Raw genomic sequence first — 17,764 nt, 5'->3', positions numbered from 1 at the left:
CAAAGTAACTGAATATCCCGTGCACCGGCCAGTGATACTAACTACTAAGGCACTGTGACATCAGTGACCCACAAGGCATAGATTGCAAAAAAGTATCTCTATTATTTGTCTCATTCTGTTCTGGCCCACAAGTTGGCCTGATGTGTACAGCAAGGAGAATAAGAATCAGTTTGCTAACCCACTACAGATACTACAGAATCACTCATCAAAGAGGATGGAGATGAGAGATAAGGTATTAAGTGGCCTGGTGGGCCCCCCCCCCAACCAACCAATTCCAAACTCCCAAATTTGGTGGTTTTTCTGTCACAGAATCTCACGCTTTGGTTCTGGTAAGAAATAAAAAACTTACCCAACACCTTACTTGCCCACGTCAGCATGCACATGGTTCTCATTGGTGCAGATGTGATCTATTATTGCAAAGGCCCATTTATAGTAGAAAGTCTTCACTCTTTCTATAGTTAACATTACACACCACTTGGAACTTGGAAGTATTGCTCGTCTCACACTCTTGTTCGAAAGAGACTGGTGTATATACTCATCACCAGCAACACATTCTTTTTTTCTTCTTGTTTCTTTGTGTGTGTGTGTGTCTGAGAGAAAGGTGAGAGATATGGGTAATTGTCAAGCTATTGATGCTGCTTCATTAGTAATACAACACCCAAGTGGAAGAGTGGAGAGGCTATACTGGCCGGTGACTGCGAATGAAGTGATGAAGTCGAATCCTAAGCATTACGTCGCGTTAATAATCACTACATGTTTACCAGAAACAGGGAAGAATGTCGATAGTGGTGTTCGCGTAACGCGTGTTAAATTACTCAAGCCAAGGGACATACTTGCTCTTGGACAGGCTTATCGACTCATCAGCTCCCAAGGTTCGTTACCCATCCATCTTTGTTGTAGTTGGAAGGTTTAGTTTTCATGGAAAATATATATTTTTTGGTTTACTTCTTATTTCTAGCTTGTGTTGGATTTGTAGATGTTATGAAAGGAATACTTGCAAAGAAGTATGCTAAGACGAAGAAGAAAGAAATGGAGTCAACTGAGAAACCACAGCCACAAAGGGTGAGCGAAATCCAGAACCATGTCTATCAAGGAGATGCAAAAACTTCAGACTTGGAGGTTAACCAGGTGAGTTTCATTGCAGTGGACTAGTGGTTAATCAAAGTTGTACTAATTTTGTGGTTAGTCAGAAGAAAAATCAAGTATGATGAAATCCGTTTCCTCCCTAGAAAAATCAGTTTTTGGTTAAATAGGCATATGTGTTTCAGGCACCAACACAAGAAAGACATCGACAAAGGACAGCGATCTCCACTTCAGCAAGAGCTAGACAGTGGCGTCCGTCCTTACAGAGTATCTCTGAGGCTGGATTATCACAGCAATCTCAAAAAGCAAGACAACCAGAAGACGGAAGAAATGAGCTCACAAATAAGGAAGTTCCCAAGACTTCTTGATGGAGGTTTGCCAGCATCCGTATGAGTGATGTCAAAGTTGAATGAGACTAGACCCATTGTTGTTCAAATCCATAGTAACACATAACTTGTATAGCTAAGATGAGCGTTGCGTTGTTGTAGTCACTAATGCTCCTCAATGAAACTAGTAGATTCTGTCTTCAGAGTAATTGTCTCATTTACTCCCAACAGTTTTCAAGATTAATAGAACTTTCCTCTAGTGGAGACACCATAGCCTGTCTAATTGCATGTTTCACCTGCCTTAAAATGATAAGACGATCATTGGGGTGTTTGGGAAATCCATATTTCCCAATCCTTATCAAGGTAGTTTTGAGCCCACAATAGAAGCTTCTCGTGCCCCTGGTGCCCCTGGTAATTTATTCTCCTTCACAGCAACCAACATGTCTGTGAAAGGTTCCACCAAGAGCGTTCCTGGACCACCATACTCCTTATGCAAGAAATCCTTGAATATCTGCTTCGCGTACAACAGACCAAGGTTCAAAATATCGATATCGATTAATATATCAGTGTACCCAAAAACTGATATATATCAAATATATCCATTTTTTTTTATGACCAGTCCAAACTATTTAAAATATCGGATATATTGGAAATATAATATCGGAAATATATTGGAAATATCGGATTTATATTTAAAAATGGTCAAAAAATCAATTGATATATATCGTAAATATTGGATATATCGATTATATCGGCAATATAAACTTTTATATCGGAAATTACGATATATATCGGGGGAAAAAATACTATATTCGGTGGATATATGTCGGAAATATCGATATCGGTGTACCAAAATACCGATATATATCGGCGATATTTTGAACCTTGCAACAGACTGATTAGCATCAGACAAATCTAGTTCATTAATTTAATGTGTTCTATACCAAGATGAAACATGAGTAGATAGATTCATTCATAAACATATTATATTCTCCATACAAGATGAAAAATATATTGAACAATGTATCTTGTCTGCATAAAAACACCACACCAAGCGGTTAGACCGTTAGGCAACTTAAAAGTTTGAAAATCCTTTACGATGGTTCGCATGATGAATTACAACTGAAGCCCCCTTGTTTAGGCCGAAACGGTGCATAGCTACAAGCATTCCTTCTTGTACTTGAAGCAGGCTAGCCATTTCTAAATAAATCTTGTCCAAATGAATTATTTGAGATAGAGATAGGTTTCCAGAAGAATGATCAAGGAACGAAGAAACGGCACAGAATTGATTCTTTTAGAAATTACTAGTATCCTGAAACTCTGGAAGACTAGGCTCTGGGACTAACAATAACGATGGGATATTGCGGTTTAGGTGGCATTAGCACACAACACAGTTTGTCAGACATCTTTGTGACTCAAGCAACAATTATATTCCCATGTAGATGATCAAATAAATATTATCTTCCACTAATTTGCGCAATTGACTCTTGAAGCCAGTAAAAGTAATAATAATAATACTACCAGATCGCAGTGTCAGAACTAAAATAGAGTTTAGTACTTCAATCTGGCTAGTTAATTTCTCCCCATGGATATAATACTATAATATAAGTGCTATACTTATTATGGACCAGCCTAAACAAAAGTCCCAGTCATGGGATTCAATCACATATTCACATGTCAAGAGGTACTAAACTTTGTCGCTATTATATGAACCATAGTACAAAATATCAGAAAATGGATATTTATTCATATTCAATTTCTGAATATGTATCGTGGATATATTTCTCTTTTTGAAAATATTTGACATTGTTTCACATGCAAATATTTTGGATATATCTAAAATATCAATAAATATCATAGATATTTCTTGATATATCATAATATATTATTTATATTTATTTAAAATATAATGGTAAATATTAAATAACATTGTTATATACACAAAATATCGTTAAATATCTCAAAATATCACAAATATTATCAAAATATCTCAGATATTTACAGTCGTATATATCTCTGAACCTATCGTAATATTTATATATCTTTATCTGAAATCTAAATAAATATCTCCAAATATCACAATATATCGAGATATTTTATATTATGATATGAACTATAAATTTATCTGATGCTAATCAGTCTGTTGTGGGATTCACATTTGAGATTCCCAGCTGACATCATGTACTTTAAAACCTTTAACAATACATAAGATCTCGTGTACGAACCAAGCTATCTAGTATCTACTGATATCTGAATGGCCATTTTACTTATTCTTCCTCTTTTTGGGGGAGGTAGCTACTTTATTCTAACAGAAGGTACGATATTCATGCCCTGGATTTAGAAAGAAACAGATAGATGACTGCCTGGCTGTACTTTTAAACTGTCCTCTAGTGTGTACGTGGTTGACTGGTTGTCTATGAAAAATAAAATAATGGTCCCAGATGTATTGCAGCTAATTCCAGCAGCTGGATTTTGGACACTTACAACAATAATTCTACTTTAGTCTTGTGGTTTCACCTAATTTAATAGTCTGACACAACGTATATCCTACGAGGTCTCAATGAAGACCTGGAATCAGGCAGGAGTCACTTACTCGTGGAGTTCTCACTAGTTACTTCCTTCGAGATGAGGAATCCATTAAACAAAATTGAGTATTCTGACCTGATTCTGGAGTCTGGACTTAAGAGTTGTTGGTTCCGCTCTATATTATTTCAATTCAGAAACTAAATTTAGATGGGAAGCGATCAATAACTGCATATAATTCAATTGCATCCATGTAAAAACGATCTTGATTAGCTGTAGCCTGTAGACATATTTGTAGCAATGAGAAGAGCTGTGATAAGATTTGAGATTAGAAAAAAATCATTCCCTTATGAATGGAAGAAAGTAATGATGTTGATGTCTAAATTTTAATATCTGAATATTTCCTCCATTTCCTTAATTTCTTCCATTAGAAGCATGGGCACTTCGGAGTCACTACGTGTATGCGTTTTCATCTTCAACAAACTGGAAACAATTTTTTCCTATTTTTCATAGGAGATCGCAGTATGTAAAACACCTGCGAGTACCAACCACCCTTAACACTACAAGCTACTCGAACCTTTTCTATTGTACCGTCTTGTGTCACTAGCTTAAGATATTTCCTATTTCAAGAAATCTCAGTTACCCTTTCTATGCTTAAAAGTAGCATGAACAAACAAAACATAATCGTGAATTCTTGATAAGGTTTTCTTATCTTCAAATTCCAACTCACAACTTGCCACCCTGTGGATTCCATACTGACAGATCAATAGTCTATGGAGTGCAAAACGAATCTACAGTCTAATAGATTCCGCATTGAGTGAGATTCCGCATATCCATCAAAACCCTTCCAGAGAAAGGGAAAAATAATGATCAAGATCAGTCTCAGATAGAGCACTACATAAAACAAAAGTGCATTCTCTACAGATCCATGTTTGAGGCTTTGCTAAAGATGTTTTACTAATTCCATAACGGTTTTCTGCAGGTTAGAGAGCTACGCATCTACTTAGCTGCACAGTATGGTTGTAGGAAATATAAGATATTGCTTAACAGAGGAATTTCCCTTGTCTTTGCTGCTTCTTCGATCTAACACTGAATCAGAACCAGAATCACATCAGGCAGAAATAGGAATTCAAGTTGGGTGGGGAAGATGAACCTAGGTGCAGCAGAGCATCCTCCTAAAATCTACCCCAGACATACTTGAGAAGGCATGAATACAAGACTCAAATTGAAGGTTGCATCCAATACATGCAACAAAGGAGAACTTCTCTAAATTAATTTGCTTTGTTGTAACCATGCTGTACAAGGTTTCAGAGAAATGTGATATACATCAGCAACAACTCAGTGGTTGGTTAAATCATTTCCTTAGGTCACCACCAATAAAAGAAATACTACTATGAAGGGTTAATGTGACCAACCAGAAGGATTGCAATAAGTGAAAAGAATATACACCCAAACCACTAAACAACTCTAAAGTCTTAACACTTCATGAGATCTTTAAGACAACACAAAAGCCGTCAGACTCAACACTCCAATTCTTTCCACTGTTCAAACCAAGACCGATGGTATGCCTGCATTCTGCACATGACTAGGTCGAACATTCACTAAGACCTTTCTCCTTTACATTAGGTTTTCAATAAAAAAGCATTTATCATTATTGAGGCAGCAGACCAGAAGAAAAAAGACTAGAGTGAAAAAAAAATCTTAGTAGGTACTTCATTAACCAGAAGATAATAAACTCTTAGTAATGTAGATTGAAACAGTGGAAACAACACTAAATCAAAATCTACACTTTATACCCTGTAGATCGATGTAAGGCTAGAAATCTACAAGGGGAAGGCAGCACTAAGACTGAAGCGCAAACAGCTAAGATAGGGAATGACCGCAGGGAGATAAGGGCAGAAGGGGATGAACAAGGAAAGGTACAGAGGGATACCAACATACAACAAAACTCAGTAAAAGAAATGGGCACTAAGACTAAAGAGAAACCAGCAGAGAATATAGTGGTCAGGGACACAGGGGCAAGTAGAACAAGGGAAGACTACCTCTAGAGTACTCAGTATCACAAAGGGAAATAAAACCAGTGGAGGTGTAGGTACTAAGGCACCAACAGCTCAAGGAGGAAAACAAAACACAGTGGCTGCCAAGTACGGTCACTCTAAGCCCGCAAACACTTTTAAATGAATGTACATCTAGGCTGCTGGAATATGTGGGGCTACAACAGAGATTTCAAGCAAGTGGAAGTAAAGGATATGGTAAGGAAGTATAATCTGAGTATAATGGGGTTAGTGGAAACAAGGGTAAAAGAAGGAAAAAGAGATAGAGTGTTTAACAAAACTTTTACACAATGGAATATGGAGGATAACTATGCGCATTCTGACATGGGGAGAGTATGGTTTTGTTGGGATCCTAGGGTATGTACGTCTCCACTGTTGAGAAAGGATGATCAACACATAACAATGGAGGTGACCACTATAACAGGAGAGGAATTTATAGTATCCATGGTCTATGCAAGTGTTGATATGAGCGAAAGAAGACAACTCTGGAGGGCTCTCATTGATCTCTCATGCATTATACAAAAACCATGGATAGTGCTTGGTGACTTTAACACCATTCTGAACTCACAAGAGAAGATAGGAGGTTTAGAAGTAACGCCATGTCATTTCTCAGATCTCATGCACTGCGTCACATCAGCTGGACTAGTGGATATCAAATTTAAAAGGAATCTTTTAACATGGAGTAATAAGCAACTGGAGAGAGTGAGTTGCAAACTAGACAGAGTAATGGCCAACTTAGAGTGGATAGGTGAATTCGAAGATCATGAAGCTGAGTTCTTAAACCCAAGTGCTATCTCTGACCACTCAGCCATGGTTGTGACTTCAATTACACAGAGAAATCAAAAGAGAAAGGCATTCTGTTTTTTCAACTTCTGGCACAAAGAAGCGGGCTTTATGCAAACAGTAGAAGAGGCGTGGAAAAGCCCAGTAGTGGGTAACCCAATGTTTGTTCTTATGAAGAAACTAAAAGTAACAAAGGGAGCGCTCATCACTTGGAATCGAGAGAGAGTGGGGAATGTGGTTGACAGAGTTAAAACAAAGAAGAAAGAATTGGATGGAATCCAAACAGAGCTGCAAGCCCAACCCTTGAATAGAGAACTCATCATAAAGGAAAAAGACGCACTCAAACATTATGTACAAGCAGCAGTAACAGAAGAGGGATTCTACAAACAGAAGTCACGCGATCAGGTGATTAGTGTGGGGGACAATAATACCACCTATTTCTTCAAATCTGTCCAGGCTCGAAGAGTGGTGAAGAAAATTACTTGTTTGGTTAACAGAGATGGCAATATTATGCAAGATTTCAACGACATTGGGGCTGAATGTGTGCAATATTACAAGGAGGTATACAGCCCCAATCATATGCCAGAGGTAGACTTTGCTGTGTTTCAAGGAATTGGGTCGAGGCAGACTATCACTGATGCAGACCATGAAGAGCTACAAAGGCAGATAACAAGAGATGAGATTATTGAGGCTTTGGCAGATATTGGGAATGAGAAAGCTCCGGATAGTGATGGGTTTTCTGCTTTCTTCTTCAAGAGTACCTGGAGAATCATTGGTGATGATTTCATAAAGGCAGTACGAATTTTTTTTACTTCAGGCAAGCTACTTCAGGAAGTTAATGCAACATGTGTAACACTTATTCCAAAGGTACAGAGTCCATCCAATCTGGGGGAGTATAGGCCCATAGCCTGTTGTAGAGTGGTATACAAGAGTATTACAAAAGTGATGACAAAAAGACTGAAACACATAATGCCTAAGGTGATCAACAGGAAGAGGAGTATCCAAGATAATATTTTGTTGTCTCATGAACTCATGCACAACTACCACAGGGATGCATACCCACCAAGATGCACGGCCAAAGTGGATCTTAGAAAGGCCTATAACTCAGTGAGATGGGAAACAATTGAATTTGCTATGGAGAGAGTTGGCATACCTAGAAGATTCATTGAATGGGTTAAAGTATGTGTGGAGTCAGCCCATTACTCTAATCATGATCAATGGGGCACCATATGGGTACTTCAAGGGAAAAAGGTATTCTAAATTTGAATACAGATGGCAGCTTGCAGGGGATACTAGGTGGATGGGCTGCGGTTATCAGAGATAGGAATGGGCAGGTAATTAGTGCAAGTAAAGGCAAGTCAAACAAGTGATCCATTCCTTTAATAAAACTACAAGGTGTCAAGCAAGGACTAAAGATGGCTACCTCGCAAGGAATAAGGAGAATCATAGTGCAAACAGACTCAGCAAATGTTATTTCTTTTTTCAAGAATGCAGGACAGCACCCATGGCAAGCAGAGAAGATGATGTGGCATATCTATCAAATGAGAGAACAACTAGAAGTTGTCTCTATCACTCATACATACCGAGAAGCTAACAAACTTGCAAATGTTTTGGCAAGTACTATACCCACAGTTAGCTACATAGAATTAGTACCTAGTTCATTTTTGGAGAATATAAAGAAAATAATATATGATGATGCAGTAGGAAAACTTTATATAAGATTGTAACAAGCTAAGATTATTTTTATTTATGAAAACGGATAGGGGACCCCTATAACAATCTCGCTTTCCAATAAAAAAAAAAAAAAGTCTCACCTTTTATTGAATCTCACTCAATAATTCATAAACACAAAAACAACTAAATAACTTACTGAAACCCTAACCATAAGCCCTTATTTATAACACTAAAAACAATAGACCAATAGTAACACGCCACGTAGGAAACAACCAAAATAGAATAACTAAAGTAGTGGACTCTCAACCCATTGGGCTTGGACTTTAGCTATAGGCGCACGCCTATAATATATGGAGGAAACATAGGCGAACACCTATGTCTTCAAAACAATGAGCTAACAATCTACAACATTTAGCAAAGTGAAACTTGCAATATTTGTCAAAAAGGGAAAATAACCAAATCATCTTCAGTTTTATATAACTTTAAACTAGAGAATCAACCCAGGGATTATATGTTAACATCTCAGTTCTACAAAGAACAACTCAATATATGTGTTCTACAAACCACTCGTCTTTGTATCGAGCGGGTAGAAATAAATGAATATTCAAATCCAAACCTTTTCATGGTATCAGAGGTGTCTTGAACATTGTCAACCTCCGACCAGCCACCTTGGTACTGCTAGACTAGGTATCCTTATGCCGCCTGCCATCTCTAACCTTTCCCTCACTAAAACTGTCATCTTCTCTTGTTTTCTCGTCTCTATTATGTAAAGTGGTAATTCAACCACCATATCCATCTCTTCCTTTGATTTGTCTCCGCCACCACTCTTTCTATTCGATTATTTATTCACCGCCTTATAATTTAACGTTAAGTTTCTCACTCATATCCCTTCCCCCATCCAAAAAAAAAAAAATAGATTGATCTTATAATCTTCTTTATTCTATTCTCATTAGTAATATGTAAGTACAATCTTATCCATGGTTTCCCTTTTTGGTCATGTTTTCCCATACTTAATTCTCTCCTTTCATTTCTACAATTCTAACCAACAACCACGACTTTTCCACCTCTTGATCAGCTAATATTACTCTACCTCTTTTTCATTCGCCACTACTATACCTTCTTTTCATTCTTCACTACCACACAATACCCGCCATCAGTTCACCTTGTTACTTAAATCTTGTTTCTTGCTTATTGTTTTTTGTCCACGATGATGACCAATGCTTCCACTGAATCACACACCCACTTAATCATGCACTATCTCTTCTACTTCAGCTGCAAGTAATGCAACTAATACTTCTAATTCTGGATCATCTCCTGCCTGGCAACTGGTTCATTAGGGCCACAAATTTCCCTATCTGCTCTTAATGTTAGTCAACATATTGAGTTGAGCAGTAGTAATCATCAAAGATGGCTTTGTCAAATGGAGCCTTTCCAAAATGGCATGGTTTCATGAAGTATTTAGATGGTTAATTTCCAGTACCTGTTAAAACTGCCTCCCAACGTAAACAACCTTCTATTTTAAATTATGCTTATTTATCTTGGTATAAATTGACCAAATTGATCATCTTATTGTTAGTTATATGAATATATGACATCTACTCTCACCTGAGCCTATGTTGGTTATTGTTGTTGGCACCACTAACACTCACCCTACTGGGCAGTGTCTACTTCGCCAATTTGCACAACAATCAGTTTATATCGCTGCGAATATTTGGTTCCAACTCGTCTTATTAGCAAAGGACCCAAGACTCAGAGGGTGTGCAAATTGGCGAAGTAGACACTGCCCAATAGGGTGTGCAATCTCTGAGTCTTGGGTCCTTTACTAACACTCACCCTATTGGGCAGTGTCTACTTCGCCAATTTGCACAACAATCAGTTTATATCGCTGCCAATATTTGGTTCCAACTCCTCTTATTAGCAAAGGACCCAAGACTGTCTCTGAGTATCTCCAACATGCAAAATCTCTCAGTGATTCTTTGGTTACTATTGGTGGACCGGTTCATAACAAGATATTGTAGATTACATCTTACATTGTTTGAGTAATGATTTTAGTATGATTGTGATTACCACCCTCAATTTCACACACCACAGTATACGATCTTCAAGCTTGACTACTTTCTTTCAAAACACATATTCCTCTTTGTGGTGCCCACTCGAATTGCTTTATTGCAAATGCCTCAGACCCTGTAGTGCCTGCTATATCTCATGGTAAATCCTAAATTTGGGCTTCCAAGTCAAAACCTATGGCAGTGAGTGGAGTGGCCCCATAATTTATAAATTGTTATGCAAGGCCTTACATACTCGATATGGGATTATAAAACTCAACAGTAACCAATCTTCTCCTATTATAGGAATAATCACAAAAACAAAAATAGCAACCGAAATAACAACAAAAGCAACGCTGGAAATTTGGGCAGTAATATAGGGAACAATGAGAATTAGAACAATAACAGAGGCAGCAACAGGGATTAGAACAACGGGTCAACAACAAAGATAACAATCCTAATTGAAACATTCCAACTCTTCATGTATTCTCGATGCTCCTCCCACTATTCAACGTCATCTTCGGGGCAATGTGGGTTACATCATTTTCTCCTACCCTAATTGTGTTACCACAAAGTTGACATTGAATAACAGAAGGAGCACTGAGAAACAAGGAGAGTTGGTTATGTTCCAGTTAGTATTTTAACCTCTTTTGTTGTTCCAATTCGAGTCATTGCCTCTTGCTCAATTCTAATTCTCATTCTTACCTCTATTATTGTTCCAATTTCCTAAATGTTTACTTTGTTGTTATTTTGGTGGCGATTTACATTTTTTGGTTATTCCTATTACCAGGAGAAGATTGGTTACCATGAGACATATCAGTGTGAGTAGGTTCCATTGAAGCAAATTGAGAAATTTGTGTTTCAAAAGATCCTCATAGTGTGGCATAGTGTAGCGACTAGCGAGAGAGTAAAACTAAGGATTCCAGTCACATTCATACTAAAATGATTACACAAACCACGTAAAACATAATGCACAAGATCCAAGTTATGAAGCAGTTTACCAATAGCATCTAGAGAATCACTAAGAGATTTTCATGTTGTAGATACTTAGAAACCGTCTTGGCTCTTTAGAGAGGGGTTAGAACCGGATATAGCTAGCATTAGCAACTGAATGTTGCGTGAAATAGCGACAAAGACACTCTCATGTAGGGTGAGACTTACTAGTGCCAACAATAATAGCTAGCATTGACTCAGTAAAAATAAAAGTAATATAACTCACAGTAAGTTGATCAGTTTGACATTGCAACTAATAAGCATGATTAGTCACAACATAAGGTTACCTTTGGCAGGCAGGATCTGAACAGGTGCTGCATATGAGCCATCAACATAATTCATGAAACCATGGCTAATGAGAAGGGGCTCCATGTCTTAAAGACATACTGTATAATTACTATTAGACTATCAGGCAACTTGATAAAATGACTAACATTAGGGGCAGACAAGAAATTGTTAGGTCCTTAAGGATCAAAAGTATTGGTTGCATTAGAAGCAACTGAAGTAGAAGAGGCAGTGTGTGAGGCAAGCAGATTATCACCGTGGATAAAATACAAAAAGCAAGAAACATATTTAGGTAACAAAGTGAACTGATGGCAAGTATGGTGATAGTGACAAATGAAAAGAATGTATAATAATCATAAATGATCAAGAGGTGCAAAAAGCTATGTGGTTGTAGGGAAGAAATTAAAAGGAGGGAAATTTTATATGGGGAAACGTGACCAAAAAGGGGAATAAATGGATAAGATTGCAGATAAATTAGGTGGAAACTTAAAGTGAAATTAAAATGAGATGAATAAAGAATCAAGGAGAAAGAAAAGGTGTGGCAGCAGGAACATATAAAAAGAAAAGGTTGATATAGTGGTTAAATTACCATTTCACATAACGGGATAAGAAAGCAAGAGAAGATGACAGTGATGAGTGAATGAGTGATAGAAAGATAACTGATAGCTTGCGACCTGTACGAAACCTCGTCCGGGTTAGCAAGGTGGCTGATCGGCAGTTGACAGTGTGGAAGCTATTAACGGAAAACAGAGCTGCTTTGTTAGGATCACGTGTCACAAGATACCATTGATAACATGAAAAGGTTTAGGGTTTGAATAATCATTCATTAATAATAGTCATGGTATTAATACAAGTTAACATGACTATGGGATGTGCATAGGACTTCTACATAAGCACAGGAGCGGAGCCAGGGGGGTTGCGGTTTAGCACAAGCTAACCCTGGGAATCGGGTGAAATAAGGGTTGCCAAACATGTAAGAATCACTTACTTAGTTACTTTCTTATTCCACCTCACCCTGAGTTCTAATAAAAACAGGATTATACTCAATTGGTTGTCAGTTTTGTGACTATTCCCCCTAGATGCAAGGTCTACTTAAGATTATCAACATGGATTCAATGGGGGTGTTTCGGAAGTTCCATTGTTAACTCTCTGTTTGGCCATTGCGCAAATATTTACTGTAATTTTCTTTGTCAGTTTAGGCCCACTTCTACGGAAACTTTATCAAAAAGCAAAATGTTCTTATAACTCTATAAGCCAGCGTATATATAAAACATTGCAACCTTGTGAGTTTAGGATGGATCCTCTTTTGCAACCTTTGCAATTAGAACGATATGCTTATTTTGAAGGTTGTGACGTTTCAAAAGATTAGGGATAAAAAGAAAATTCAAAAATTATTTTTAGCAAAACACAAATATTATCTGGAAAGTTTAGACATATTATATAATAGAAAATATATCAATAAGTGACTTACACACAAATAATATTAACAATATTAAATGAACCAACTAGTTGCTATATGCAAAATTGATCCAATTTCATTTACCTAATTAGTGTAAATTGTAGTTGTAATCTTAAATAGAAAATAGAATGATAACGCCATTACTTGATAAATAAATAAAATATTAATATCTCTTTGGTTTTCACAGAGTGCTTGAAAAGCATACTAGTTTTAATTACAATGAAAACACAGTGCTACCCCTGAAACAGAGTGCTACCCCTGGAACAGACTCCTGGCTCCGCCAATTCGTAAGTATCTCATTAAAGTTGATACTTTAAAAGACACCTCAAGGAGGACATGTAGTTCATGCCACGACTGAATACACTACTTCTTTTGGTAGGTCAAGGACTCAAGGTGTACAAAGTATTGAACTATATTTGGGGAATAATGACGAGATTGTGAAAATTTACTGATAGAAAAAGGTGTTCTATGAATCTCTGTATTACTTCTGTTTGGAGTTTAGCTTTTTCCTCCACCATAGCAAGAACAAAGTGGACATAATCAACACAAAACAAATACATTTCTTTCTTGTAAACCAGGGGGTGTGGTATTGGCCCCCCAAAATACAGGACTAAAGCTCGAGCAAGAGGTGTAACAAAAAATGGTTATTCCGTCTATGTCCCAGGAATACGCTACCAACCCAATAAATGGGCGCGTAGACTATTATGCAACCATCACTGAAACCCCTATTTCCACCACAAAAACCACCTCCCATCACCACCATGGGTACAATACAACGCCGCCACCAGCCCACCACTATAGCAATCACGACCCAGTCATTTTTCTTTCTTTTTCTTCATTCTCTCATTTTCTTCTTGTTTCTCTTTCTCCATTTTTTCTCCTTTTTCTCCTCTTCTTCCTCTTGTGGAGAAAAAGAAGAAAGAAGAATAAGTGAAACAAAAACAAATAAAAATATTAGAGAATGAAGAAAAAAAAAGTTGAAGAAGGATGTAACAAAAGAATAAGAAGTAACAATGGAAAATGGTGGTGGTCATGGTAATGGCGGAGTTCTGGTGGTTGTGGGGAGTGTCGGTGGTGAAGAATTTAGGAAGGAGTAGGATAAAATGGAAGATTAAGAAGGCGGTGTGCTTTTCCAATTGGGGTGCTTTAAGTGCCTGAAGTAGGAAGGGGCGCCTGTCCTATACCATTCCCCTAAACCAAACCTATAAAAAGAAGCATAGATCACCTCAAGAAGGTCACAATCCCCTATCAATCCAAATCACATCTTAGGGCTTCCTAGATATTGCACTTTCCAGTTTAACTGTGTTCAGAAGGGTGTGGTATCTCTACCAAGTACAAACTGAAGAACTGGCTTGTAAGTTGAATTCATGGAACAGTGCAGCTCACTCATAAGAATCCAAATTCAAGGCTCTTGAAGATGATGGAATAACATGTTCCCTAGTTCCTAATTTACAATTCACTATAATCCCCTATACCTTCTTACAAACTATCCTAATCGACATCATTTCTATGGTCTTTTTATATTGTGCAAAAGGTCATTTCAACAAAATCATTCCACAATGTTGCACTGGTCCTTTTAATCGAATTTAGAGATACCTTAACCAACAAACAATCATCGTATCTTGACCCACTAGACCACTCGTTTCGTCAACCCAGTGGTAGTAGTAATTATATTCTTTGGTGCAGCAAGAACAATTCCAGCAAAGCAACTAGCTATCCATAACCAAACAAATTACACTAAAATTAAATTGGAAAATATACAATGACAAAATCTGAGATGATAAAAAGAATTACCTCCTCACAAACACTCACAACCTTATCAAGATCATCCCCAAACTCCTTATTAGTCCAAAGATTCTTCCTAAGCTCACTCCTAAACTTCAAAGTCTCCTAAAAAACATAAAACATCAAAATTCTAAAGCAAGAACAAATTAAACCATAAAATAACAATAAGAAAAAAATGAGTAACTTACAGTTTGTGCAAATTCCGGAACAGGGTCTGGGTAAACATACTTACACTGTGTTGAAGTATCATTTAATAATAAAGTGTTTGAAGAGATGGCTTTTAAGGATAGAGTTGGTAAGTAAGTTGAAGGCGGGTTTGTAGTAGTTGTGAAGAAGAGAGATGAAAAGGGAAAAGAGATGAAGAAGATGGTCATTTGCTTTTTTTAAGGAGAATGTTTGAATGAACTCAAACTTGTTGAGAAGAATTCAAATTTCGATAGGGAACCAAATATCGAAACTTTATCTTTCTGCCATTCACCACGGGTGTTAAAAAGGCCTCAAACCCTCAGCCCATGGGCCGAAAAAGCCCTCAAATTTAAGCCCTCATGCAATTTGAGAGCCGGGCCAGTCCGGTAAGGGCTTAGATGTGAAAGCATGAGGGCGACCCTCAGCCTAGGGTGGGAATTTGGCCCTAACCCGGCCCTGACCGACCCGACCCTAAGCCCTATAAAGCCCTCACAACTAAAGCCCTCACAGAGTTTAGGCGCCTTCTAGGGCAGGGCTAGGGCTAAGATTCTAAAACATAGGCCCGACCCTAACCAAGCCCTAACCGGCCCTGTTTCATACTTTCACTATAAATACACATACCATAATTGTCCAACTCTTTGTTAAATATTTTCAATTAAAATAACATTGTCCTTTCAGAATTTATCACTTACACCCAAGGGTACTTCCAATAACTTTGTTTTATATAACAAAAACTTGTCAACTTAGCGACCATGAAGAACAATGAAGCACTAGCCTAATAAAAATAAGACTTTATTCCTTTGATCATCAAGTCAAAGTCCATAACTTATTATTCTCAATTTCTTTTCTCACTTATTTCTTATAAATTATATTTTTATTCACATCCAAGCCAAGTCTAAAACTAAAGATTTTCTTCCACACCATTAAAGCAAAATACAGAGCAGACATTTGTAACATAGAAACCAAAAAACAACCTTTGTCAGAAAAATGACATTTGTAATCTAAAACCTTTCTCCATCACTTGTTCAAAAGCCAATATTTTCATTTCCATATACAAAGCTTGAATCACTTTTAAATTATAAGAAAGGTAATATTATATTTGTTTGAATCTATTATAGAAATAATTTATGATATTACAAATAGTTTAACAACTTCCATGACCCTTAACCAAAACTATTATGTTTCTTCTTTATATATATTACTTCTTCCTTTTTAAAATAATATAATTATTTGTCTATGTATTTCAATGTTAAATGTAATTTTAGTGAGGTTTGAGTACAAGGAAGAACAAATTCGAACTCTCGATGTACTTGAGTTCATTAGATTGTGGATGTGCATTTTAAATTTTGGACTTATACTGATTATTACTAGATTGGTTGGACTTTGAGTTTGTAGATTATTGTACATTTTTGTAATATAAATGAGTTTTAAAACCCATGTAGTAAAAAAAAAAAAATATATAGGCCCGCCCTAAAAGCCCGATTCTAAAGCCTTTAAAGAGGGCTAGGGTCGTGGTCGGGCTTTGAGGTTTCGACTTGTGACCCTACTATCTTTGACTTTAGAGGTCGGGGCTAACCCGCCCTAATATCTTAAGAGCTTTAAATGTTTAGGGCCGGGCTAGCCTGACCCGGCCCATTGCCCACCCCTACCTCAGCCTGACCCTCACAAGGCCCTCACAATTTTTATATATAATTTTATTTATATTTTGTTAAAAAGTAATAATTGTATAAATTAAATAGCAAAATGAAAAATATGTTTTACATAAATTAGTGTTTTGTGTAGGCTTCTCAACATTATATGAAAAATTGTTCCCTTGTCGGGATATGAACCGGGGTCACTTCACCATATATAAACAATAATAAAATATAATGAAGTTTTTAATCAACTTTAACTACTCAAATACAAGTTATTCTACAACCTACAACACCACATCATATTTTTAGTCTCGTATACATTTCTTATTGATTCATGTAATACATCGGCACATCAAACCTAAAAACGAAACTTTTGAATTTTATTATCTTACAAATTTTAGCTAAATTATTAATTAAGTACATTAACCAAAGTCAAAATTGAGAAAACCTATTATTTAAACGTGATAATTAATTTATCACGTATCAATTTAGCAAGATTATACTGTAAATAAAGAGTTTAAGAGAGTAATCAAACCTGGCCCTCTAGCCCGACCCTCAATTCTCTAAAGATAGTGCTGAAGTGAGGATTAGGGTTTCACAATTTTAGCATTGACCCTCATAGGCCCACCCCTTACTACATAAGAGGGTCCGCCCGACCCTCAAGTCATACGGGCTTCATGGTTTTAGGACCGGGCTGGCCTGTTTTACACTCCCAATGCAAGTTAGTGGCCGAGCTTGCTACATTAATTAATAGTTGATGATTACGTACCCAATGTTTTGAAAGCAAAAGGCTGGTCCATCACCACACTTTTTATACCATAATTTATATCATGTCCCATAACTTTATATACAACGTGAATTATAACATAATTTTTTGTGGATGTGTTCAACTAACTATGAAAATCGCCTCTACAAAATTTCAACTCATTTGATA

General features: G+C 37.0%; 1 protein-coding gene and 1 pseudogene across 2 annotated transcripts; one reads left to right on the top strand and one right to left on the bottom strand.

Annotated features, from left to right (window-relative positions):
- The first annotated feature begins 457 nt into the window (after positions 1 to 457).
- On the top strand, positions 458 to 1,612 carry LOC147498030 (uncharacterized). Its single transcript, XM_086560228.1, has 3 exons — positions 458 to 872; positions 977 to 1,128; positions 1,269 to 1,612. The coding sequence occupies exons 1-3, from the start codon at positions 611 to 613 to the stop codon at positions 1,449 to 1,451; spliced, it is 597 nt and encodes a 198-aa protein (XP_086416354.1). The 5' UTR covers positions 458 to 610; the 3' UTR covers positions 1,452 to 1,612.
- LOC147498029 (protein PLASTID REDOX INSENSITIVE 2, chloroplastic-like) lies at positions 1,243 to 15,454 on the bottom strand (annotated as a pseudogene). The gene is made up of 3 exons (XR_015195356.1): positions 15,199 to 15,454; positions 15,020 to 15,115; positions 1,243 to 1,920 (listed from the first exon to the last, which is right to left on the bottom strand). The product of XR_015195356.1 is annotated as a protein PLASTID REDOX INSENSITIVE 2, chloroplastic-like (transcript).
- Between the last annotated feature and the right edge of the window lie 2,310 nt (positions 15,455 to 17,764).

The sequence above is a fragment of the Coptis chinensis genome, chromosome 5 (genome assembly GCF_015680905.1).
Source record: "Coptis chinensis isolate HL-2020 chromosome 5, ASM1568090v1, whole genome shotgun sequence".
NCBI classification, from domain to species: Eukaryota; Viridiplantae; Streptophyta; class Magnoliopsida; order Ranunculales; family Ranunculaceae; genus Coptis; species Coptis chinensis.
This window is presented reverse-complemented; position numbering and strand designations above follow the sequence as displayed.

Bases quoted from the DNA above. Each gene is read 5' to 3' on its own strand.
- LOC147498030 (XM_086560228.1), top strand. From the start codon at position 611: ATGGGTAATTGTCAAGCTATTGATGCTGCTTCATTAGTAATACAACAC. The intron at 873-976 runs GTTCGTTACCCA...TTGGATTTGTAG, and splicing joins TCGACTCATCAGCTCCCAAG to ATGTTATGAAAGGAATACTT. The intron at 1,129-1,268 runs GTGAGTTTCATT...TATGTGTTTCAG, and splicing joins CAGACTTGGAGGTTAACCAG to GCACCAACACAAGAAAGACA.